Source organism: Lithobates pipiens, unplaced genomic scaffold, assembly GCF_037356315.1.
Source record: "Lithobates pipiens isolate NorthernLeopardFrog02 unplaced genomic scaffold, aLitPip1_a1.2 Scaffold_28, whole genome shotgun sequence".
In the NCBI taxonomy this organism is placed as follows: domain Eukaryota; kingdom Metazoa; phylum Chordata; class Amphibia; order Anura; family Ranidae; genus Lithobates; species Lithobates pipiens.
Genome location: NW_027507789.1, coordinates 56931658 through 56957795, shown reverse-complemented (window position 1 = coordinate 56957795; position 26138 = coordinate 56931658). Strand labels below are relative to the sequence as shown.

Genomic DNA, 26138 nt, shown 5'->3' with positions numbered 1-26138 from the left:
GGTTAAGTGTGTCCTAGGGGAGTGTTTCTAACCGATCACAGGGAGCAGAGATCAGTGACACTGTCACTAGGCAGAACGCGGAGATGCATGTTTACATTAGCATCTCCCCATTCTTCCTCCTTGTGAGGCGATCGTGGGTATCCCTGTGGCCGATCGAGTCTGCGGGACCTGCGACCCGACTCACGGAGCTGGCCACCTCTTAAAGGCAGGTACATTATTCTGCCTGTACAAGCCCTTCTGATGACGTATATCGGCGTGAGGCGGTCGGCAAGTGGTTCACCACTTAAGGACCGAGCCTCTTTCTGAGATTTGTTGTTTAGGCTGGGTTCACACTGCTGCGGGGGGAAATCCGGATGTGATTCGCACCGCAAATCACATCCGATCTCCGTAGCGATGCGAGTTCAGCCATACAGATAGTATGGCTGAATTCGCATCGCTCCCGCAGCAAACTCGCACGGGACCCTTTTTTTGGTCCGCAACAGAATCGGATCGCATGGGTGTTCACACCCTGCGATCCGATTCCTGTGCGAGTCGGCAGATCGCACTGCGATATGCGGACGGATCTGGGGGTGTCATTAACATATCATTGACACTCCCAGCCATCCGCATAGGGCAGTGTGAACTGCCGGCGGGAGGTGTGCGATGCGGGAAAACGCCGCGGATTCACGGCGTTCCCGCATCGCAGCGGTGTGAACCCGGCCTAAAAGTTAACAGTTTTTTTTCGCAAGAAAATTACTTAGAAAAAAATGTATAATGTTTGTGGGTTCTAACACCCTAGAGAATAAAATGGACATTGTTGCAATACTTTCTGTCACACCGTATTTGAGCAGCGGTCTTACAAGCGCACTTTTTTGGGAAAAAAAAAACTTTTTTGAATTAAAAAATAAGACAACAGTAAAGTTAGCCCAATTTTTTTGATATTGTGAAAGATAATGTTACGCTGAGTAAATTGATACCTAACATGTCATGCTTCAGAATTGCACCCGCTCGTGGAATGGTGACAAACTTTTACCCTTAAAAATCTCCATAGGTGACGTTTAAAAAATTCTACAGCTTGCATGTTTTGAGTTACAGAGGAGGTCTATAGCGAGAATTATTGCTCTTGCTCTACCGATCGCGGCGATACCTCACATGTGTGGTTTGAAAATGGTTTTCATATGCTGGCGCTACTCACGTATGTGTTCACTTCTGCACGTGAGGGCGTCAGGACGGTGCGTTAAAAAAAAAAATACTCATTTATTTTACTTTTTTACACTGTTTAAAAAAAAAAGTTACTTTTATTCCTATTGCAAGGAATGTACACATCCCTTGTAATAAATCGAAAAAAGCATGACAGGACCTCTTAAATATGAGATCTGGGGTCAAAAAGACCTCAGATCTGATATTTAGACAAATACAATAGAATTTTTTTTTTTATCTCCCTCACTCATCTCCATACTGAGCCAGCAAGAGGATGCGATCACCTCCACCACTGTGCGGCGGAGGGCACCGGATCGTGGCTGGAGGGGGGCCCACCTCCACCACCGATAAAAGTGATCTTGCGGCGAATCTGCCGCAGAGACCACTTTTATCTTGTAGCGGACTGACCCACTGAAAAGAAGGATACCGGGTTTATAGCATCTAGCTGCTGCCATAACAATGATATCCTCCTTCAAACAGCTGCCGTAAAACTATGGCGGGCGGTCCGTAAGTGGTTAAAAAGTGTCAGAAAGATGTTAAAAAGCTGCAAGGAAAGACCCCCCCCCCCCCAAAATAAATAAAAATAAATCTAAAAATACAAACACAGCAATCACCAAAAGTCAAAGGCCTCTTTCACACGGGGCGGGTCAGATATCCCCGCTGAGCAGGTAGATGACAGGTCCATCTCTGCACACTGTGCAGGGACGGACCTGTCAGAGCGCATGCTCTCCCCTATGGGAGATCGGCTGACGACGGACCTCAGAGTCCGTTGTCAACCCGATCCGATGACGGATGGAAAAGTAGGTTTTTCCTCTGTCACACTTTTTCAAATCGGAGCGGGTCAGATGTCAGCGGACATGTCACCACTGACATCCGACGCTCCATAGAGGTCTATGGAGCATCCGTTCAGGTCGGCCTGAAAAACTGACAGGTGGATCTGAACTGTTTTTCACTCTCCACTCAAATTTCCCACTCTTCAGCTTCCAACCAGCAAATCTGGCAAACTCATATGTGCTCTACAGAAAGTTTTATATAGGACCTGTATCACCTGTGACCAATTAACTACTCCCCTTAATTAGTAGTCTGAAGGAAGAAAATAAATTAAAAAAAAAAGTGACAGAAAAGGTGTTAAAAAGCTGAAAGCGAAGACCTGCAAAAAATAAATAAAAAATGCAATCACCAGCAGTCAAAAGAAAAAATGTTTTTCACTCTCCACTCTTCAGCTTCCAACCAGCAAATCGGGCAAAAATCTGGCACTGTATCAAGTGATGGCAAGTTTAAGGGGGGTGAGGGATTGTAAACCCTTAGGCCGCGTACACACGCGCGGACTGTTCGCCCAACTTTGTCCGTCCAACAGTTTCGGCAAACAGTCCGCTCAAACTTAGCATGGACGGACATGGCCACACACGACGGACGAACAGTTTGCTGAAACCGTGCGCGATGACGTGACCGGCACGTACGACGGGACGAAAAATATGACGTCCTATACACTGCATTATAGCTTTCGGCGTGAAAATCCTTTCTGAGCATGCGCGCAACTTTGTTTGACGAACAAGCCTACACACGAGCGGACTGTTCGCTGAAACAAGGTTTCAGCGGACAGTTTTACGGAATTTCCGAAAAACTTTATTCGTCAGACTGTCCGCTGAAACTGTCCGCTGAAAGCCCACACACGAGCGGACTGTCCGCCCAAACACTGTTCAGCGGACAAAGTTGGACGAACAGTCCGCCCGTGTGTACGCGGCCTTACAAACCACTTTGACCTACAGGTAAGCCTAGATTAAGGCTTACCTGTAGGTCCAAGAAATATCTCCTAAACCTACACGGTTTAGGAGATATTTGCCGAAAGACAGGCACCGCTGTCTGCGGAGCATGCACTGAGCGCGCCGCAGTTAACGGCGATATGCCGCGAGTGGCGGCTCCCGTGCGCATGCGCGGGAGTGACGTCATCGCGGCTCCGACAAATGACAGCGCCGGAGCAGCGAGACCCACCAAGAAGATGGAGGCTCCGGGCTACAGGGGACAGCGGTGACTTCGCTGGCTCCTGTGTCAGGTAAGTAAAACATAATGGGCTACTATGCAATGCATAGTAGTCCATTATGCTTTACCTTTGCAGGGAATCAAAGAGGAAGTAAACCCATAAGGGTTTACTTCCTCTTTAATGTCCATTGTCTGAACACAGGTGCACTCTAAATAACCTTTCCTTTATATATACTAGGCAGAGAGAGTTTGGCCTGCCTGCCCTATCCCTGTGATGATAATATTGGAAATGATTTTCGGACAATAATTTTTCCTGACGCATCGTGGCAGCACACACTGGTTGTGACTCCGCCCCCACAACCTGACAGGATTGGTTAGCTATAAATTTGAAGGCGAGGCACCCCCCTTCATTCCTCATCTGACAAGACTGGAACAGGATTCTGTACCCTTAACATATTCTCCCCATCAGGTTAGCCTCTCCTGGCTGGAAGTCTCTCCTGTACAGCCTCTAAAGGAGCCTTTATGGGGAGAGCCCCAATCTGGTGGTCTCAGGGGCAAGTATTGCTGGCATTTACAAGCTTTAAAGAAGCTTAAAACATTGCATTGGCCTCTTACCTTTTAGCCTCTATTCTTTAGAATGTCCATTTCTGCCTCCGTTTTTGTAATTGTGAGTTCGGCTGGGCCCTGTAGTGCTACGAGCTGGGTAACTTCCAACATGGCGGCCACCTCCTCCTCGGCGCTCTGCGTATGCGCCGGAGAAAGTGATGTTGTTTGACAGTCGCTTTTGCCCTTTTCCAAGATGGCACCCAGATTGACGAATCGTTATTGCGCATGCGCAGTGACATAATTTCTGCTGCATCCAGGGCGCCGAATTTAAAAAGGCCTGTAACCTGTCAGTCTGTTGCTGATGGTTACAGGCACACTACAGGCAATTCTTTTGGTTTTCCTTGCTGCCCTCAGTCTCAGGTAAGTCCCACATAGGGTTGCCACCTTTCCTTCAAGCCAAACCCGAATATTTTTGTGGCGCATGGCAATTTTTTTGTAGTACACGCTATAGGATTGTAAAATACCTTGGGTTACCCAAAAAGAGTAGTAATGAGGTGCCCTACGGTGAACAGTGGCTGTGACCAAATTGCATTAAGAGTGGGGGGGGGGGAGACTTAAAGGGGCATGGTTAAATAAACCACAAGCATTTGTGTTTCTATAAAATATGATTTGACTGTCAGTGAAAATAGCCTACCTTAAAATTGGACACTGTCGGCTAGTAGAGCAGTGGAAGGTGTCAGTAGAACAGTGGATGGAGTCAGTGGAGCAGATGATGGTGTCAGTAGAGAAGTGGACAGTGTCAGTAAGGCAGTGGACGGTGTCAGTAGGGCAGTGGACGGTGTCAGTAGGGCAGTGGACGGTGTCAGCAGGGCAGTGGACGGTGTCGGTAGGGCAGATGACGGTGTCAGTAGAGAAGTGGATGGTGTCAGTAGGGAGGTGGACGGTGTCAGTAGAGAAGTGGACAGTGTCAGTAGGGCAGATGATGGTGTCAGTAGGGCAGATGATGGTGTCAGTAGGGCAGATGATGGTGTCAGTAGGGCAGATGATGGTGTCAGTAGGGCAGTGGATGATGTCAGTAGGGCAGTATATGGTGTCAGTAGAGAAGTGGACAGTGTCAGTAGGGCAGATGATGGTGTCAGTAGAGCAGTGGATGGTGTCAGCAGGGCAGTGGATGGTGTCAGCAGAGCAGTGGACGGTGTCAGTAGAGCAGTGGACGGTGTCAGTAGAGCAGTGGACGGTGTCAGTAGAGCAGTGGACGGTGTCAGTAGAGCAGTGGACGGTGTCAGTAGAGCAGTGGACGGTGTCAGTAGAGCAGTGGACGGTGTCAGTAGAGCAGTGGACGGTGTCAGTAGAGCAGTGGACAGTGTCAGTAGAGCAGTGGACAGTGTCAGTAGAGCAGTGGACGGTGTCAGTAGGGCAGTATATGGTGTCAGTAGGGAAGTGGACAGTGTCAGTAGGGCAGATGATGGTGTCAGTAGGGCAGTGGACGGTGTCAGTAGGGCAGTGGATGGTGTCAGTAGGGCAGTATATGGTGTCAGTAGAGCAGTGGACAGTGTCAGTAGAGCAGTGGATGATGTCAGTAGGGCAGTATATGGTGTCAGTAGAGAAGATGATGGTGTCAGTAGGGCAGATGATGGTGTCAGTAGGGCAGATGATGGTGTCAGTAGGGCAGATGATGGTGTCAGTAGGGCAGATGATGGTGTCAGTAGGGCAGATGATGGTGTCAGTAGGGCAGATGATGGTGTCAGTAGGGCAGATGATGTGTCAGTAGGGCAGTGGATGATGTCAGTAGGGCAGTATATGGTGTCAGTAGAGAAGATGATGGTGTCAGTAGGGCAGATGATGGTGTCAGTAGGGCAGATGATGGTGTCAGTAGGGCAGATGATGGTGTCAGTAGGGCAGATGATGGTGTCAGTAGGGCAGATGATGGTGTCAGTAGGGCAGTGGATGATGTCAGTAGGGCAGTGGATGATGTCAGTAGGGCAGTATATGGTGTCAGTAGAGAAGTGGACAGTGTCAGTAGGGCAGATGATGGTGTCAGTAGAGCAGTGGATGATGTCAGTAGGGCAGTATATGGTGTCAGTAGAGAAGATGATGGTGTCAGTAGGGCAGATGATGGTGTCAGTAGGGCAGATGATGGTGTCAGTAGGGCAGATGATGGTGTCAGTAGGGCAGATGATGGTGTCAGTAGGGCAGATGATGTGTCAGTAGGGCAGTGGATGATGTCAGTAGGGCAGTATATGGTGTCAGTAGAGAAGATGATGGTGTCAGTAGGGCAGATGATGGTGTCAGTAGGGCAGATGATGGTGTCAGTAGGGCAGATGATGGTGTCAGTAGGGCAGATGATGGTGTCAGTAGGGCAGATGATGGTGTCAGTAGGGCAGTGGATGATGTCAGTAGGGCAGTGGATGATGTCAGTAGGGCAGTATATGGTGTCAGTAGAGAAGTGGACAGTGTCAGTAGGGCAGATGATGGTGTCAGTAGAGCAGTGGATGATGTCAGTAGGGCAGTATATGGTGTCAGTAGAGAAGATGATGGTGTCAGTAGGGCAGATGATGGTGTCAGTAGGGCAGATGATGGTGTCAGTAGGGCAGATGATGGTGTCAGTAGGGCAGATGATGGTGTCAGTAGGGCAGATGATGGTGTCAGTAGGGCAGTGGATGATGTCAGTAGGGCAGTATATGGTGTCAGTAGAGAAGATGATGGTGTCAGTAGGGCAGATGATGGTGTCAGTAGGGCAGATGATGGTGTCAGTAGGGCAGATGATGGTGTCAGTAGGGCAGATGATGGTGTCAGTAGGGCAGATGATGGTGTCAGTAGGGCAGATGATGTGTCAGTAGGGCAGTGGATGATGTCAGTAGGGCAGTATATGGTGTCAGTAGAGAAGTGGACAGTGTCAGTAGGGCAGATGATGGTGTCAGTAGAGCAGTGGATGGTGTCAGTAGGGCAGTGGATGGTGTCAGTAGGGCAGTGGACGGTGTCAGTAGAGCAGTGGACGGTGTCAGTAGAGCAGTGGACGGTGTCAGTAGAGCAGTGGACGGTGTCAGTAGAGCAGTGGACGGTGTCAGTAGAGCAGTGGACAGTGTCAGTAGAGCAGTGGACGGTGTCAGTAGGGCAGTATATGGTGTCAGTAGGGAAGTGGACAGTGTCAGTAGGGCAGATGATGGTGTCAGTAGAGCAGTGGACGGTGTCAGTAGAGAAGTGGACAGTGTCAGTAGGGCAGTGGATGGTGTCAGTAGGGCAGTATATGGTGTCAGTAGAGCAGTGGACAGTGTCAGTAGAGCAGTGGATGATGTCAGTAGGGCAGTATATGGTGTCAGTAGAGAAGATGATGGTGTCAGTAGGGCAGATGATGGTGTCAGTAGGGCAGATGATGGTGTCAGTAGGGCAGATGATGGTGTCAGTGGGGCAGAGGACGGTGTCGGTAGGGCAGAGGACGGTGTCGGTAGGGCAGTGGACAGTGTCAGTAGGGCAGATGATGGTGTCAGTAGGGCAGATGACGGTGTCGGTAGGGCAGATGACGGTGTTGGTAGGGCAGTGGACAGTGTCAGTAGAGAAGATGATGGTGTCAGTAGGGCAGATGATGGTGTCAGTAGGGCAGATGACGGTGTCGGTAGGGCAGAGGACGGTGTCGGTAGGGCAGAGGACGGTGTCGGTAGGGCAGAGGACGGTGTCGGTAGGGCAGAGGACGGTGTCGGTAGGGCAGTGGACAGTGTCAGTAGAGAAGATGATGGTGTCAGTAGGGCAGATGATGGTGTCAGTAGGGCAGATGATGGTGTCAGTAGGGCAGATGATGGTGTCAGTAGGGCAGATGATGGTGTCAGTAGGGCAGATGATGGTGTCAGTAGAGCAGTGGATGGTGTCAGTAGAGCAGTGGATGGTGTCAGTAGAGCAGTGGATGGTGTCAGTAGAGCAGTGGATGGTGTCAGTAGGGCAGTGGATGGTTTCAGTAGGGCAGATGATGGTGTCAGTAGGGCAGATGATGGTTTCAGTAGAGCAGTGGATGGTGTCAGTAGAGCAGTGGATGGTGTCAGTAGAGCAGTGGATGGTGTCAGTAGAGCAGTGGATGGTGTCAGTAGAGCAGTGGATGGTGTCAGTAGAGCAGTGGATGGTGTCAGTAGGGCAGTGGATGGTTTCAGTAGGGCAGATGATAGTGTCAGTAGAGAAGTGGACAGTGTCAGTAGGGCAGATGATGGTGTCAGTAGGGCAGTGGATGGCGTCAGTAGGGCAGTGGATGGCGTCAGTAGGGCAGTGGATGGCGTCAGTAGAGCAGTGGATGGCGTCAGTAGAGCAGTGGATGGCGTCAGTAGAGCAGTGGATGGCGTCAGTAGAGCAGTGGATGGCGTCAGTAGAGCAGTGGATGGCGTCAGTAGGGCAGTGGATGGCGTCAGTAGAGCAGTGGATGGCGTCAGTAGGGCAGTGGATGGCGTCAGTAGAGAAGTGGACCGTGTCAGTAGGGCAGATGATGGTGTCAGTAGAGAAGTGGACCGTGTCAGTAGGGCAGATGATGGTGTTAGTAAGGCAGTGGACGGTTTCAGTAGGGCAGTGGACGGTGTCAGTAGGGCAGTGGACGGTGTCAGTAGGGCAGTGGACGGTGTCAGTAGGGCAGTGGACGGTGTCAGTAGGGCAGTGGACGGTGTCAGTAGGGCAGTGGACGGTGTCAGTAGGGCAGTGGACGGTGTCAGTAGGGCAGTGGATGGTGTCAGTAGGGCAGTGGAAGGTGTCAGTAGGGCAGTATATGGTGTCAGTAGAGAAGTGGATGGTGTTAGTAGGGCAGATGATGGTGTCAGTAGGGCAGTGGATGGTGTCAGTAGGGCAGTATATAATAATAATAATAAATTTTATTTATAATGCACTTTCCATCAAAAGACCTCAAAGTGCTACATAATTACAATAAAAACAAACAAACCGCTTAATTTACAAAACATTTGCTAAAAAGAAAAGTCTTCAACCCCTTTTTAAAATTTTCAGTAGACTGAGAAACCCTCAGACTATCAGGCAAAGCATTCCACAGACGTGGGGCAGCAGCACAAAAAGCCCTATCTCCCATGGTTTTCAACCTAGTTTTTGGAACCTCTAAACAATTCAAATTAGTTGAGCGAAGGGAACGTGGTAGATTTTGCAATCTAAGAAGTTCCTTAAGATAAGGTGGAGCTTGTCCATGTATGCATTGATGGACAAGAAGAGAGACCTTATACTCAATCCTTGTAGAGACCGGCAGCCAATGAAGAGATTTTAAAATTGGAGTGATATGCTCATGCTTCCGCACTCTCATTAGGATCCTCGCTGCAGAGTTTTGAACGTATTGCAACCTCTGCATGCTCTTTCTCGGAATCCCAATGAGAAGTGCGTTGCAATAATCCAGCCTGGAGGAGACAAAGGCATGAATCAATCTTTCAGCATCGGAAAAAGAAAGGATAGGACGAAGTTTAGAGATATTACGAAGGTGGTAGAAAGAAGTCTTGCATACTTGATTTATATGAGCTTCAAAAGTGAGTTGGGAATCCATTTTTACACCAAGATTAGTGACAACAGACGAAACTGGAATTTTAGAGCCTGAAAAGGCAATACTTGTTATCAGCGATGATTTAATCTGGTGAGATGTTCCAATCATAATAAACTCAGTTTTGGAGCTATTTAGTTGCAAGAAATTTTGTTCCATCCACTCCTTTATCTCCTCCAGACAGGCGGTAAGGACTGATAGGGGTGACTGCACTGAAGGAGTTTCAGCTGCAGCTTTTACATAAAGCTGTGTATCATCAGCATAACAATGGAAAGAAATATTATAACGATTTATAATATGGCCCAAGGGAGTAAGATATAGAATAAATAAAATCGGGCCAAGCACTGACCCTTGGGGAACTCCGCAGGTAACCACATGCGGTTTAGATTTAAAATGACAGAATGTAGTTTGTTCAATCCTATCTGTAAGATATGACTCGAACCAACTGAAGGCTAAATTTTTTAGTCCAACATTATCACGAAGACTATCTAAAAGAATGCCATGATCGACAGTGTCGAACGCAGCTGACAAATCCAACATAATAAGTAAAGACGGAGAACCGGCATCAGATGACATAAGAAGATCATTTGTAACCCGAACAAGAGCGGTCTCCGTACTATGAGCAAAACGAAAGCCTGATTGAAATTTTTCAAAAAGGCTGTTATGCTTGAGATGATCCTGAAGATGACTTGCAACTGCTTTCTCAAGTACCTTAGATAAAAAGGGAAGATTAGAAATAGGCCTATAATTAGAAAGGACTTCCGGATCAAAAGTAGATTTTTTAAGCAGTGGTCTAATAACAGCACTTTTTAAAATGGAAGGAACATGGCCAGTTCGAAAAGAGTAATTAACAACAGCAGTAATCAATGGACTTAAAACTAAAACATACGTTTTTACCAGTGGAGTTGGAAAAGGATCCAAGGAACAGGTTGTGGGCTTCATTCGCTTAACAATACCCTGTACCTCTTCCAATGACACCTCTGGTAAATGATCCATTTGTCGTGGCACAAAACAGTTTAAATGGACAGTTTGAGCCAAAGGACCAGACAGAGAGGAACGGATATGATCAATCTTGGATCTAAAAAAATCCATAAATTCATTACACCGCTCTTCCGAAATAGCAGTAGTCGATGGCGAATTTGGCTTAAGCAATTGATTTATAGTTGAAAAGAGCTGCTTAGAATTTCCTGAACTATTTTGTATAACTTTAGAATAGAACTGCGACCTAGCCTCCTTAAGGGACTGTGCATATAGATGTTGATGCTCCCGGTAAATTTGTTTATGGACAGTGAGGCCAGAGGCTCGAAAACGCCGTTCAAGAACCCGCCCCACTGCCTTCATCTTACGAAGCTCATCTGTATACCACGGGGCTGAGTGAGTAAAAGTAACAGCTCTCGTTTTAAGTGGGGCATAAAAGTCCAACAGACTGCTAAGCTGGCTATTATAATAAGCCACCGCATCATCAACAGAGCAAAATTGTGTAGATAGATGCTGAAAATCCATTGCCAAAAGTTCAGGATTTATATTTTTTAAGTTTCTAAAACAAATGTCCCGCTTGGGCTTATAACAACTGGATGATGATATCAAATCCATTGAAATAGCCATATGGTCTGACACACCTAGGTCATACACCTGCAAATTAGTCAAAGGAGCAAAATTCGTAATGACCAGATCCAAGGTATGCCCTCTAGTATGTGTGGGGACATCAACGAGTTGTTTTAAATTAAAACAATCCAGCAGCTGAAGAAATTCCGCTGCGGGATGGCACGAAGGGGTATCAACATGAATATTTAAATCTCCTAAAATAATAACATTTACATTTGATATACAAAAGGTTGTTAAAAGATTTGACAACTCAGCAGTAAATGATGAGCTAATTTTCGGTGGCCTATAAACAAGAATGAACAACACAGGGAAAGGAATTTTACATTTAAAAGCAAGACATTCAAATGACACTAAATCTGGTACTAATTGCAAAGATAGCTCCAAATGGCTGCGGTAGATAACTAGCAGGCCCCCACCTCGCCCTGTGCTACGGGCTATTTCAAGATAACTATACCCTTTAGGACAGCTCTCGTTTAAAGAAGAAAAAATATTTGGCTGATGCCAAGTCTCTGTAACGAACATAAAATCCAAACATTTATCCAGAATATGATCATGAATAAAACACGATTTGTTTGTGATAGATTGTGCATTTAAAAGTTCAATTTTGCTACTTGAAAACGCAACACATCTTCGCACCGGTCGCAACAGACTAAAATCGACCCCACGTTTCTCCTTCAACTCAGCAAGCGATGTTGCCATAGAAATGTTTAAACCACATAACTGATGATCACCAGCGCGCCGCTGACGCATGCGTGAAGTAACAGTTCGTATTGCTGACCAAAGAGTCGGGATGGTATGATTAGTCTGTGAACAAACAAACTTTCGCCGAGAGCTTCTATGGATATAACGTGGGCGGCGGAGTAGGTGGTGTCAGTAGGGCAGTATATGGTGTCAGTAAGGCAGATGATGCTGTCAGTTAACATCCTTAAATTCGTTTTCGGATTTCGTTTAGTTTTCTACCGAATTCGAAAAATCGGCCACATTCGAAAATATTTCAACCACATGATTCGACATTATTTCAACCGCATTCGAAATTATTTCAACATGATTCGAAATTATTTCAACCGCATTCGAAATGATTTCAACATGATTGGATATTATTTCAACTGCATTCGAAAATATTTTGTGACCCGACTTTAGGGCCATGTATCTCGGCCCTAAAGTCGGGTCACAAAATATTTTCGAATGCGGTTGAAATAATGTCGAATCATGTTGAAATAATTTAGAATGCGGTTGAAATAATGTCGAATCATGTTGAAATAATTTTGAATGCGGTTGAAATAATTTCGAATCATGTTGAAATCATTTAGTACTTCAGCTCAAATACAATACAACACCCTTCTAACTCAGTTCTCAGGAATGCACTTTGCCAGTAATCCATCCTCCAGCAAAAAATTAATTAGCTGATTGGACTATAAGATTTACTTTGAGCTGACCTTTTGTTTCATTAGATCTTTAAAGAATTACCGAATTATGTCGAATTCATTCGTTATTTTTCTTTCGTATTCATTGTAATTCGTTATTTTTTTATTCGGCCGAATTTCGATTTGTTACGAAACGAATTGCACAAGCCTAGTCTGATTCCTTCTGTCAGAAGACCTACGCCTCCTTATTTTAAACGCAACCTTCCAGATCGGTACAGAGAGGTGAAAACATATAAGCGGGGAAGAGAGTTTAAAAGGAATCCACAATCTTCTTTTCTGAGGTTTCAGTAGTCCGAAACCACCTCGTTGGGGGAAAATCAAAAGTCTTTTTGCGGATACGCCCATCCTACCTGGGACAGTGGGAGCCAGGCTCAGAAAATTCAAGCAGGTCTGGACGGAGCACATAAAGGATGCATGGACATTGTCCACAGTAAAACATGGACACAGATGGAGGTTTATAGACCAAATACCGGAAAACCAATTTTCAGTCAACTAGACTGCCATCATCTCCAATCAAGAGAAGATTACTTCTCAAATATGTGGCGGATCTAGTAGTGAAGGGGGCACTTTTGGAAGTTCCATCATCCCAAAGAGAAAGGGGATATTACTCCCCTCTGTTCCTGGTAAGAAATAAGACAGAGGACTATCAGAATCAGGCGGCTCAAGGTTGATGTCAGTTCTAAGCGAAGGATCTGGTGTCGAATGTCCTAGAGATCAGAGCAGGCTTCCAGGCCCTCCTAGCCTTTGGCCCATCCTTGAAGGGGAAGAGTGTTCTAATCCGGATGGACAACAAGGTGGCAGTAACATATATCCAGAGACAGAGGTACCAGAAGCATTACACTGTTGGAGGAAGTCCGTCCCATCCTAGAATGGGCTCAGGTATTTCTATTAGATCTGCAAGCAGTATATGTTCCAGGCAGCTCAGAACCTACTAGCCAACTGTTTGAGCAGAGAGTTCTTATCGAATGAGTGGTCCCTGAAACATCAAGTCTTCAATCTCCTGACCCAAACTTGGGAAATTCCGGAGATCGATCTGGCAGCGACACCCTCAAACACATAGTGCCAGAGGTTCCTATCGAGAGCGGCATACCTATCCGCAGAGGGGGTGGACTGCCTTCTTCATCAGTGGAACTTTCAGTTGGGATACATATTTCCACCAACGCCGCTGATTGCGAGGTTCCTATCCAAGCTCAGGAGGTGTTCGGCCTCAGTGATAGCTATAATTCCTTTCTGGTCCAGGAGACCTTGGATCACAACTCTGCTGCAGCTCAGCCTGGAGGATCCACTACTTCTTCCATTGTCTCAGGATCTTCTTCACCAAGGTCAGTTCCTCCATCCAGCCCCAGAGAGGCTCCATCTGATGGCCTGGGTGTTGAGAAGATTAGGCTCCTAGAGCAAGGCTGTTCACAGGAGGTCATTTCAACGTTATTCCAGGCTAGCAAATACACAACTAATGCCACTTATGACAGGATTTGGGACAAGTTCACATCTATGGCCCAGCAGAATGGTTGGGACCCTTTATCTCCAGAAGTTCCCCAAGTTTTGGAGTTTCTTCAAGCAGGTCTACCTCAAGGACTCAGTTCAAGTACACTCAAAGTACAGGTTTTGGCTCTTTTGGCAAAGACAGGTGTCAAGTGGGCCATTCACCTTCTTCTAATTCAGTTTATAAGAGCATGTTTTAGGGTCAGGCCTCCAAGAAGACCGACTTTCCCAGCATGGGATTTATCGATAGTCCTGAATATTCTATCAGATTCACCCTTTCACCCAGCTGACTCGATTACACTATGGAACTTAACTTTGAAATGAACATTTCTTATCACCATCACTTCAGCTAAGAGAGTCTCAGAGATACAGGCGTTAATGATTTCAGAGCCTTACATGGTGTTTTACCCAGACAGGGTGGTTTCGAAACCCTCAGACCAATTTACTCCAAAAGGTGTCGTCATCCTTCCATTATAATCAAGAAATCAATCTTCCATTATTTACAGAAGATCGGGGTCAACCACATGCTTTGGATGTTACGACTACTATTAGAAACTATCTGTCAGCCACAGTCTTTCAGGAAGACCAAAAATCTTTTGGTGATTCCTCATGGAGAGAGAAGAGGCCATATGGCATCTTACACCATCGCATCTTGGCTGGTCAAGATCATCAAGAAAGCCTACGACATTCAGAATCTGCCGGTACCTGGAGGCATTAGGGCTCACTCAACAAGGGCAGTGGCAGCTTCCTGGGCAGTGTATTGCAGAGTGTCTCCAGAGACAATTTTCAGGGCAGCAACCTGGTCTTCCAGGCATACATTCATGTCCCCCTATAGAGTGGACTCTGCTCAGTTATCAACGGTAGATTTTGGAAGAGCCATTGTTCAAGCCGATTCTTCAGCTATATAATAAATACTATTACTTTTACTTGCACCCACTGGACTGGTGAGTTATTTCCCAGTGTGTGCTGCCATGATACGTCAGGAAAATTGAAAATTGTATACTTACCTTTCCGTAATTTTCCTTTTCTGACGCATCTCCATGGCAGCACACAGCATCCTGCCCTTCTTTAAGATGATAGTTACAAAGAATGAAGGGGGTGCCTCTCCTTCAAATTTATAGCTAACCAATTCTGTCAGGTTGTGGGGGCGGAGTCGCAACCAGTGTGTGCTGCCATGGAGATGCGTCAGGAAAGGAAAATTACAGAAAGGTAAGTATACAATTTTGAGTTTTTTTTCTGTTGAGTTTGGTCAGCCAGGGAATGTCTGCAGAGGTTTCAGAGTGTCCATAGATATGAAATAGTTTTCCTTATCAGAAACATACGTCTTCAGGTATTGGCTTACTTCCTTTAACCACTTAACAACCGCGCCACAGCTTGATAACTCTGGGAAGGCGTACTATGATTTCCTCCCAGAATTGCGCACCCGGGAATATCTGTGGTCCGGCGCATCATGGATGATGACAGCCAGGGCCGGATTAACATAGGGGCTATTGGAGCTGCAGCTCCAGGCCCCTTACCTCAAGATAGGCCCATTTGCCCCCCCCCCCGAAAATAAATAAATAAATTCATAAAAAACTATTGACTTCGAGGGTCGTGGCTCGGCAACCAGGGGTCACAGAGACCCCAGATTTAGGGGTTAGGTAGCTGAAGACCTACCCCACCACTGATCAACATGCACATGCCTGGCTTAGCTCTGCCCCTCTCCATACAGTGTGAGCAGAGAGTGGAGAGATCAGGTGCAGCAGTGCTGTAGGCTAGATCTGTGCCAATTCCCGCACTCATCCATCCGCTCCCATCCATAGTCATCTTCATTCATGCTCAGTCATCCCCATCCATACTCATTCATGCTCAGTCATCCCCATAAATACTCAGCCATGCTCATTCATCCCCATCCATACTCAGCCATACTCATTCATCCCCATGGTGCTCCCTGCATGTTGGGCCTTTGAATGTGGAACAGTTGCGCACATGTGGTATAGCCATACACAGGAGGAGTAGGAGAATCTATTTTGGGGTGTAATTTTTGGTATGTAGATGCTATGTGTTAGAGGTATTGTAAAAATGGACAACTTTGTGTAAAAAAACAAAACAAAAAAAAACGTGTTTTCATTTTCTTTCCACATTTTCCAAAAACTTGTGGAAAAAAATTACATGTCCAAAAAACTCATTATGTCTCATAGATTATATGTTGGGGTGTTTTATGTCTAAAATTGGGTAGTTTTTTGGACATTTCCATTGTCCTGGTGCTCCAGGGCCCTCAAAATGATATGTGTATTTTATGTCCCTAGAATGCCTGATGGTGCTCCCTGCATGACGGGCCTCTGTTTTTGGCCAGGCTGTATAAAAGTTTAACACATGTGGTATTGCCATACTCAGGAGGAGTAGTAGAATGTGTTTTGGGGTGTAGTTGGTGGCATACATATGCTGTGTGTGAGAAATAGCCTTTTAATATAACAATTTTGTGGGGGAAAAAAAGTAACACCCCTTCACGCCCCCTCCGCTGTGTTCTGGGAAACGCACAGGTCCCAGAACACAGCCGATACCAGTTAGGACACGCAGCGTGACTTGCGCATGCGCAGGGAACTGGGAAGTGAAGCCGCAATGCTTCACTTTCTGATTCCCTCACCGAGGATGGCGGCGGCAGCAGCCGAGAACCGACGATTGATTGGCTTCGGCTGTCAACATCACATAGCACCCTGGACAGGTAAGTGTCCTTTATTTAAAAGTCAAGCAGCTGCTATTTGTAGCTGTTGGCTGTTAATATTTTTTTTTTTTAGTGGACCCCCCACTTTAATGTCTCAAGAATTGAGATATGCCGTCAGTACATCAGGTGTGATCAATTTTCAGTGATTGGCACCATAGCTTTTAGACTCTATAACTGTCACAGACCAAATAATATACACCGATTTGGTGTATAGCTGAAAATTTGTCTGGTTAGGAAGGGGGTTTAAGTGCCCAGTGGGTAAGTGGTTAAAATATAAAGACATTCTTCACTTACCATCTTAAAGTATCTGACAAATGCAAATAGTGCAAGTAAGAGGAAGAGACCAGCAGTTATACCGATGATGATGATGTACAATTGTACTTGGTGCTTTGGGCTGTTTAATGTTTCATTTACATTAAGTTCTTCTGTTGCATTTTCCTTCTTTGTGACTTCTTGTTTTCCTGTGGAACAATGACAGTATTCACAACTGATGTCACATTTTGCCCTTCAATATAAATATTCTTCTTCATAAACAATACTTTTCTCTATAAAAAACAATTTTTATAGTTGGATTTAAATTTCTGCTGTAGGATTGCATTGCAAAAGGGAGCTTACCAAAGGATGGCATATTTGTAGGCTCTGTGAGCTGTATGGCTAGAGTAATGCCCCATACACATGATCCGAACGATCGTACGATAATCGGATCGTTAGTACAGAGCTTTGGAGATCCGATCATGTCAGTTCATCCGATATTATCCGATCGGAAAAACACGAAAATATTTCTTGCATGATCAATTAATCAGTACAGTTGTCTCCGAAAATACAATACAACACATGAGATCACTTTTGATTTTTTTGTTCTGTTGTATGAGAATTATAACTTTAGTAACCTCTCCATTTTTGATATGCTACTACATACCCCCCAACTTTTTGAGATGGAAATGAGGGACACCTATCAGCAAAAGTATGCAGGCATAGGACACACCCCTTGCCATACCCCTTTAAAAGGAGAATTGTACAAAGAAACAAGATTGATTAAATCCACAAGTTCTTTTTATTTTACCACTACTATTCCTTTATATTGGCTTTTGGAATTTACAAATGCAGCAAATTAGAAATCAGACGAAAGGTTTAGTGCTGGAAAACACTTTTTGATAGATAAAAAAATGCATTTTATATACACCTATACAGATTAAACCAAAATGAAGGACAAATGAGGAGGAAAGAGGAACAGAAGGACATTGCTCCAAATCAGGGACAGCCCCTCGAAATCGGGGACAGTTGGAAGCTCTGCGACTAGCATGCAAAAAACAAAACAAAAAAACAGACGATCTGTTGTCTGATTTTCGGCCATTAGTTTTAGATGAGTGGCAACGGAGATCCTGTCACCGCTTCAAACTTTTTTTTTAGAGAGGAACTTCTCTCTTCCTAACTCCCCCCCCCCCCCCACCCCCTCCAAAATAAATAAATACACTGAACCATGGCATCCAGCAGTGACTTTCTTGAAGCATAAGTTCTCCCTTTGCCCCTCTTATCTAGTGCTGCCCCCCCAGATAACTGACACCTTTACTGCTACAGGGTGGCCAGGATCACACACACACACACACACACACACAATATATATATGCATCGGCGTCTCGCTCCCGATGTGATTCTTCACAGCAGGAGTTGATCAGCGGGTCTGGCGGGCCCGGTGACAACTGGCACCTGCTGAACGTTCTGTACACAGGCAGAATGGCAATCTGCCTATGTAAACAAGGCATATCACCATTTTGTCAAGGAAGGCATTGAACCTTGTTCCTGCAAAGCAGTGACACAGATCTATGCATTCCTCTGGTCAAAGCACCTCTCCAGTGATGTAAGCAGGGGGGGCTGACCGTAGTTGAAGCCCTGAGTGGGTCCCCAAAAAGCGACGGGTCTCGAGTGGGCACAGTTCTATTAATAGCCCTGAGCGGGGATGGATCTGATCCTGAGCACCGCCAAGTGGGGACCGATGTGATCTCGAGCTCTGCCGAGTGCGGCTGAGTCACATAGTAGGTCCCGCCTTCTGGAGCCTGCAGCACTGATGGACGTCCCAATGGTGGGACCGTGGGATGTGTGACGTCCATCATAGGTACTGTAGGCTCCAGAAAGTGGGAATTACAATGCGGCCACCGCGCCACTGTGACATCCCTGCTCAGCTCTTCATTCTGCTCTCCTCCGGCTGCCTGGTGTGATGATGGGCACTAGGGATGAGCTTCGTGTTCGAGTCGAACATACGTTCAACTCGAACATCGGCTGTTCGCCGTTGGGCGAATACCGAACGTTAGGGGCCGTTCACGCCAAATTCGTGTGGCGCTCATGGCCCACAATGCACTGCGCCATCGCAGTGCATTGCTGGCTCATGATTGGCCAATCATGCACTGTGCCCCCTCATGCTTGGCCAATCACTGCGCCAGCAGCGAGGAGAGCCATGATTGGCCACAGGCAGGATGCGGCGGCCTTGTGTAGTGTGTTGGCGTCTGTAGGAGTTAGTGGGTGTTCTCTTTATACCTTCAACACAGTATACACCATTCGTTATCGGACGATTTAGCATTCTTGCTCTTCTGTAATTGAGCTTTTAGCAATCTGCAGGAGTTTGTGCGTGTTGTCTGCGTGCCCTGACCGCACTATACACCATTATAGCCACCTATATAGCTAGCTATATTGCTCTTCTGTAATAGAGCTTGCAGTCAGTTGTAGGAGATTGTGGGTGCTGTCTGAGTGCCCTGACCGCAGTATACACCATTATCCATCTATATAGCTCTTCTCTAATTGAGCCATCTGCCATCTGCAGGAGTTAGTTGGTGTTGTGTGCCTCCAGCACAATATACACTACCCAATTGCTCGTTTTCCCATCTCCCTTCAGGCCATTACCATGTCTGGAAGGCCAACAAGGAGAGGCAGACAGGCGCGAGCCGATAAAAGAGGGCAAGCAGGCTCTGTGTCTAGAGACAACAGTGCTGGTCGTGGACACGGTGCATCGTCATCATCAGCACGTGGCCATGGGACACGCTTGTCCTTCTTTTCGGCAGCTGGACGTGTTGAGCCGCATCATGCCGAAGACTTGGTAGAGTGGATGACCAAGCCCTCTTCATCCTCCTCATCCTCTCTCACCCAGGCTCAGGGTACTAGCAAAGCAGCTGCCAACGCATCGCTTTCCCTCGTCTCAATGTCATCATCAGTGACTCCTTCCCTAGACCCACCACGTCCTCCTGAGGAGTCTCCTGAACTCTTTGAGCACAGTGTTGGGTACATGCTCCTGGAGGATGCCCAGTGTTTTGTAGGCTCTGATGATGATACTCAGCTAGAGGAAGGCAGTAGCGTGAGCGCAGAGAGAGGGGATGCTCAAGAAGGACAGCAATCTGGCAGTCATGTTCCACAAGCTGCAGCATACTGCCAGGTTTGCTCCAGCGATGAAGAGGGAGGGGATGATGAGGGCACTGACTCCACGTGGGTGCCTGGTAGGAGAGAGGAGGAGGAGGAGGCACATGTCCAACGAGGCAGGATGCCCTCCGGGGGCCAGCTTAGGGGCAGCACGCCGACTGAATCACACCGCAGAGCTCCACCTGTGCAGGGCGCTGCTTTGCAGGGTGGGGGGTTGTAGCCTGAGGGACCGCCCCCCTGGGCAGAACTAAGAGATCTGAGTGTTGTGTTACAACTATGCCTAGTATTCTCCTAGTGATAAGGCTAACGACCCATTTTTTACAGAGAGGAGCTGTGTCGATCGGTGAATATAAGAGAAATCTTTTTTTTTTCCCATACATGGATTGCGGGATAGGTAGGAGCATGGGCCGAGAACATTGTTTGGAATAGTTAGCCAGAGATGTTACTGCCACTTTAGAACATAAGAAGTGTGTGAGCCAGACATAGACATATACGTGTCCTCATGTCAGGACCATCCCCCAAATAAATGTATAGAACCAAAGAATTGAACCTGTGGAGAAGGGAGCCACAGCCAAGGAAAGAAAGACAAAATCAAATCCACAGGCAAAAAAGGGGCTTTAAATGTGAAAACCACAATGACATAAAAGTAAATGTATAAAAGTAGGGATGAGCTTAGTGTATGTTCGACTCGAACATCGGCTGTTCGCCCGTTCGGCGAATACCGAACGTTATGGGCCGTTCGCGCCAAATTCGTGTGGCGCTCGCGGCCCACAATGCACTGCTGGCTCATGATTGGCCAAGCATGCACTGTGACCCCGCATGCTTGGCCAATCACAGCGCCGGCAGCGAGGAGAGCCATGATTGGCCACTGCGCGTTATTCTAAAAGTTCTTTGGTGTGGGCCTTTTTTGAGACGAGTGCATCAGATCGCACCGCTGCTATTTGCAACATATGTCTCAAGTGTATCTTGCGTGGCCAAAACATCAGCCGCTTGGGCACCACATGCTTGAACAGACATATGTTGACCTGCCATGCAGCTCGTTGGCAAGCGTACCTCAAAGACCCACACCAAAGAACAAAGCAGACCTCTCCTTGCTCCTCATCAGCTGGGATCTCCAACCCCACTAGACCTTCAGTCCTCTCTGAAACCTGCTCTGAGAGGAATGAAGGTGTAGAATTAGGTGTGTCACAGCCAAGTGCTTCCGGGCACTCTGCTAGCAGTACACCCACATCCGATTATAGCAGGCAAATTTCCCTGCCCCAGCTGCAAAGAAGTTCACTCCCAGCCATCCACATGCCCAGCGGTTGAATGCTAGCTTAGCTAAATTGCTAGCACTTCAACTGCTGCCTTTTCAGTTGGTAGACTCGGCCCCCTTCTGTGAGTTTGTACAATGTGCGGTTCCTCAGTGGCAGGTCCCCAATTGCCACTTTTTCTCACGGAAGGCGATTCCGGCTCTCTACCGGCATGTGGAAGGCAATGTCCTTGCCTCTCTGGACAGGGCGGTCAGCGGTAAGGTGCATATTACCGCTGACACATGGTCCAGCAGGCATGGACAGGGACGTTACCTGTCTTTCACGGCCCATTGGGTCACTCTTCTGGCAGCTGGGAAGGATGCAGGACAAGGTGCAGTAGTGTTGGAGGTTGTTCCGCCACCACGCCTCCAAAATGCTACTACTGGTTGTGACACACCTCTCTCCTCCACCCCCTCCTCTTCTTCTTCCTCCATGGCCTCTTCCAATGCTCTGTCCTCAGAACCAGGCGTTCAAGGGGCTATGCAAGTACTCAGGCAAAACGATGCCATGCCGTGCTTGTGCTGGTTTGTTTGGGGGACAGGAGCCACACTGGGGCAGATATTTTGTCAGCTCTGCAGGGGCAGGCCGTGAGGTGGTTGACGCCACGCCAGCTTAAGCCAGAATTGGTGGTTTGCGACAATGGCACCAACCTCCTCTCCTCCCTCCGACAGGGACAACTGATCCATGTGCCCTGTGTGGCTCACGTCCTTAACCTGGTGGTGCAGTGGTTCTTGGGCAGGTACCTGGGCTTACAGGATGTCCTGAAGCAGGCCAGGAAAGTCTGTGTGCATTTCCGCCGATCATTTAATGCCTGTGCTCGGCTGGCTGAGCTCCAAAAGGAGTTGAACCTGCCCAAGAACCGCCTTATATGTGACATGCCCACCAGGTGAAACTCAACGTTGGCCATGCTGCAGCAGCTGCACACGCAGCAGAGAGCCATCAATGAGTACCTGTGCGACTACGGCACCAGGACAGGGTCAGGGGAGCTTGGCTTTTTCTCACCACGCCAGTGGGGCATGATCAGGGACGCATGCACTGTCCTGTCACCATTTGAGGAGGCCACAAGGATGGTGAGCAGTGACAGTGCATGCATCAGTGACACTGTACCTCTTGTCCACCTGTTGGAGCATACGCTGCGTGGAATAATGGACAGGGCACTTGAGGCAGAACAGAGGCAGGAAGAGGAGGACTTCCTTGCCTCTCAAGGCCCCCTTTATCCAGACAGTGTTCCTGCTGTGCCACCCATCACACAGGAAGAGGATGAGGAGGAGGAGGATGATTGTATCAGCATGGAGGTGGAGGCTGACACTCAGCATCAGCAGCAGCAGCAGCAGCAGTCTTGTAGGGATGATTTACAGTTCCAAGAAACTCATGGACTTGTTCGTGGCTGGGAGGAGGTAGCTGCGGATCATGTTGTCCTTAGTGACCCAGAGGACTCTGGACCGAATGCCTCAGCTAACCTACACTTCATGGCCTCCCTGATCCTGCAAAGCCTGCGGAAGGATCCTCGTATTCTTCGGATCAAGGAGAGGGACCATTACTGGCTGGCCACTCTCCTTGATCCACGGTACAAGGGTAAGGTTGCCGACCTTATCTTGCCATCGCAGAGGGAGCAGAGGATGAGACATCTCCGGGAGGCCTTGCAGAAAGGTCTGTGCAACGCGTTCCCAGAGACTAAGAGGTTACAAACTCCTGGTCCTGGACAACGTGTTGCTGAGGCATCGGTTCATTAGGAGCGGTGGAGAAGGTGGCCGTCTGACCGATGCGTTCAGACAATTTTTTAGTCCGTAGCCCCAAGGTATGATCGGTTCCAGCAACCATCGCCAGCGTCTGATTTACATGGTGCAGGAATACCTAGGGGCAAGGTCAGACTTGGACACCTTTCCCACCGAAAATCCTCTGGCTTACTGGGTCTTGAGGATGGATCACTGGCCAGAGCTTGCACAGTATGCAATTGAGCTACTGGCCTGTCCTGCATCCAGCGTTCTTTCGGAACGCACCTTCAGTGCTGCTGGTGGCTTTGTTACCAATCGCAGGGTGCGCCTGTCCACCGACTCGGTTGATCGACTGACCTTCATCAAGATGAATCAGTCTTGGATCACCCACAGCTACCAAGCACCTGAAGCTGATGTAACCGAATGTTATTTTTTTAAAATATCACATCCCTTCAAGACTGCCTATGCTGAGTGACTGTCCTGTTATGTTGATTGTCTATCCTCTTCCTCCTCCGCTGAAATGTTGGAAGAACATTTTTGGTTCTGGTTGATGCCACCAGCCCAATTTTTCAGCCCCTGTTTAACAGGGGCATTTAATTAAAAATGTTGATGCAATGCTTTGCAGCAGGGCTCATTCCTGCATTACAACTAGAGTATATGGGAGAGGTTGCAGTGTTGTGGCACCAGCACCAGTGCCTAAGGCCCAATTTTTCAGCCCCTGTTTAACAGGGGCATGTAATTACAATTCTTGATATAATATTTCACAGCAGGGACCGTTCCTGTGCCCACCGAGAGTAACTGTGAGGACTTATAGTGTTGTGGCACCAGCACCACAACCACCAAAGGCCCAATTTTTCTACCACTGTTCAACAATGGCATGTAATTACAATTCTTGATATAATTGTTCATAGCAGGGCGCTCCAGCGCCCACCAAGATTTACTTTGAGGGCTTACAATGTTGTGGCAACACCAACACCTTGTTCCTCCATTTCTGCAGAGCATATAGGGCAGGCCCCTACTTTCAAACATCCAACTTACAAACTTCTCCTACTTGCAAACGGATGGAGACAACAGGAAGTGAGATGAAAAAAGACGGACGGCAAAACAAATTATATAGGGGTGATAACCCTTCCCTATGTTTTCCAAAAAGCTTACAAATAGATTTTTTGACTGGAGCTACACTTTAGAAATGTACCAGTTAAAAATTACAAACAGATTCTACTTAACACAACTCTGTCTTGTTTGCACCGCCTGTATACTGCTGTTCTGAGTATATAGGGCCTGGGGGAACCCATGTCTTTCCTTTTTTTAATATGGGTACGGGGTTCTCCTTAATATCCGTACAAGACCCAAAGGGGCTGGTAATGGCCCGGGGGGGGGGCTACCCATGCCATTTTTCTCAATGATTTTCATCCATATTGTCGGAACCAGATATTACATTAAAAATGCAAGCAGTTTTAAATGACTTTTTTTTCCGTTAAATATTTTGTGCAGGGACTGTTCTAAACACGGGAAACATGTGGCACTTCACAGGCATACTGTAGATACCCCCGAGGCACGATATTTAAAGGAATATTTCACTTTTTTTTTCCACTTTAATAGTCATTAAAATCAGTGCTCCCGCACACAACGGCTGAGCTGAGCTGCTGCAGGACACACAAATTCTCCTGGTCAGGTAGGTCAGTGTGTGTCAGTATATGTATGTCAAGTAGGTAGGTCAGTGGGTCAGACAGGTGAGTTTAGTGGTCAGCATTGATGGGCAACGGTAAGCCAGGCAGCAACCAGCAAGTGAGCTTACCCCCCCCCCCCCCCCCCCGCCACACAACCACACAACACCACCGCCCAGCCAAAGAACCCTGCACCACTAATATCACTGGTCTTTTTTCTACCTAGCAACTCCCCTGCACCTCCCCCACAGTAGTAAAACACCAGCTAGGCACACAGTTAACCCTTTGATCACCCCTGATGTTAATCTCTTCTCAGTGTCATTAGTACAGTGACAGTGTATATTTTTAGGACTGATCACTGTAGTAATGTCACTGGTCCCAAAAAAAGTGTCAAAAGTGTCAGTGCCCAATTTGTCCACTGCAATATCGCAGTCCTAACTTTCTAGGGCTAATTAAAAAAAAAAAAAGTAGCTCATAAAAAAAAAAAGTAGCTCATAAAAAAGAAAAGACACAAGTATGTAATCGGTTTGCTTTATGAAATAAAGCATTTCACCACTTCAGCTCCGGAAGATTTACCCCCCTTCCTGACAAGGCCATTTTTTGCAATACGACACTGCATTAATTTAACTCACAATCGCGTGGTCGAGCAACGCTGTACCCAAATTAAATGTATGTCCTTTTCTTCCCACAAATAGAGCTTTATTTTGGTGGTATTTAATCACCTCTGCAGTTTATTTTCTGCCCTATAAACAAAAATATATAAATAAATAAATAAAAGACAATTTTGAAAAAATAAATTATTAATTTTTTCAAAATTGTAATTTATTTATTTATTTATTTTTGTTTATAGGGCAGAAAATAAACTGCAGAATTGATTAAATACCACCAAAATAAAGCTCTATTTGTGGAAAGAAAAGGACATACATTTAATTTGGGTACAGTGTTGCATGACCACGCGATTGTCAGTTAAATTAATGCAGTGTCATATTGCAAAAAATGGCCTTGTCAGGAAGGGGGGTAAATCTTCCAGAGCTGAAGTGGTGAAATGCTTTTTTTCCATAAAGCAAACCGATTACATACTTGTGTCTTTTCTTTTTTATGAGCTACTTTTTTTTTTTTTAATTAGCCCTAGAAAGTTAGTAGGCATCTGAGACTTTCAGGAGTATCAGATCCCACTAACTGATGCTCCCCCCATGGCTTTGTCACCACTCTCTGCAAAGCCTCTTGTTGATACTGATAGTGCTGAGGTGGAGAACATGAACATAATTAAATTGAACACTCTATTAATATGCAGACCGAGAACTACAGCGAATCTCTCTCCAGAGCTATCAGGCCTGCATGATAACAAAAGTTCTTTACAGCTACTCTATAATTCAAAAAGTATTGGGACACCTGCAGTAGCGCCCCATCCATAGGGGGCGCATGGGTGCCACCCCCCAAAATGGGTGCCAGACACAGTGGACTATGGGCAGCATGACATCTATGCAATCACGTGATTGCAGGTGAGAAGCTTAATTTGCCTGGTTTTCTGAGTGCTTGTGGCACAAAGCAATGAGCCGCAACTCTTATTAGTCATTCTCCCTGTTGTGTGGTTTTCCTATTGCACCACCGTAGGACATGGGCAGTGCTTTCCTTG

The 26138-nt window shown here is 46.8% G+C and overlaps 1 protein-coding gene across 4 annotated transcripts in view; it reads right to left on the bottom strand.

The window, feature by feature from the left end:
* LOC143935412 (uncharacterized) overlaps positions 1-26138 on the bottom strand; it is an 82619-nt gene that overhangs the window by 28200 nt on the left and 28281 nt on the right. For 2 of the 4 annotated variants that reach the window (XM_077459255.1, XM_077459256.1), the window contains exon 3: positions 16714-16884. In XM_077459255.1, coding sequence (XP_077315381.1) covers positions 16714-16884 — 171 coding nt within the window. The remainder of the gene's footprint in view (positions 1-16713; positions 16885-26138) is intronic. The other 2 variants (XM_077459252.1, XM_077459253.1) reach the window with 1 other exon arrangement.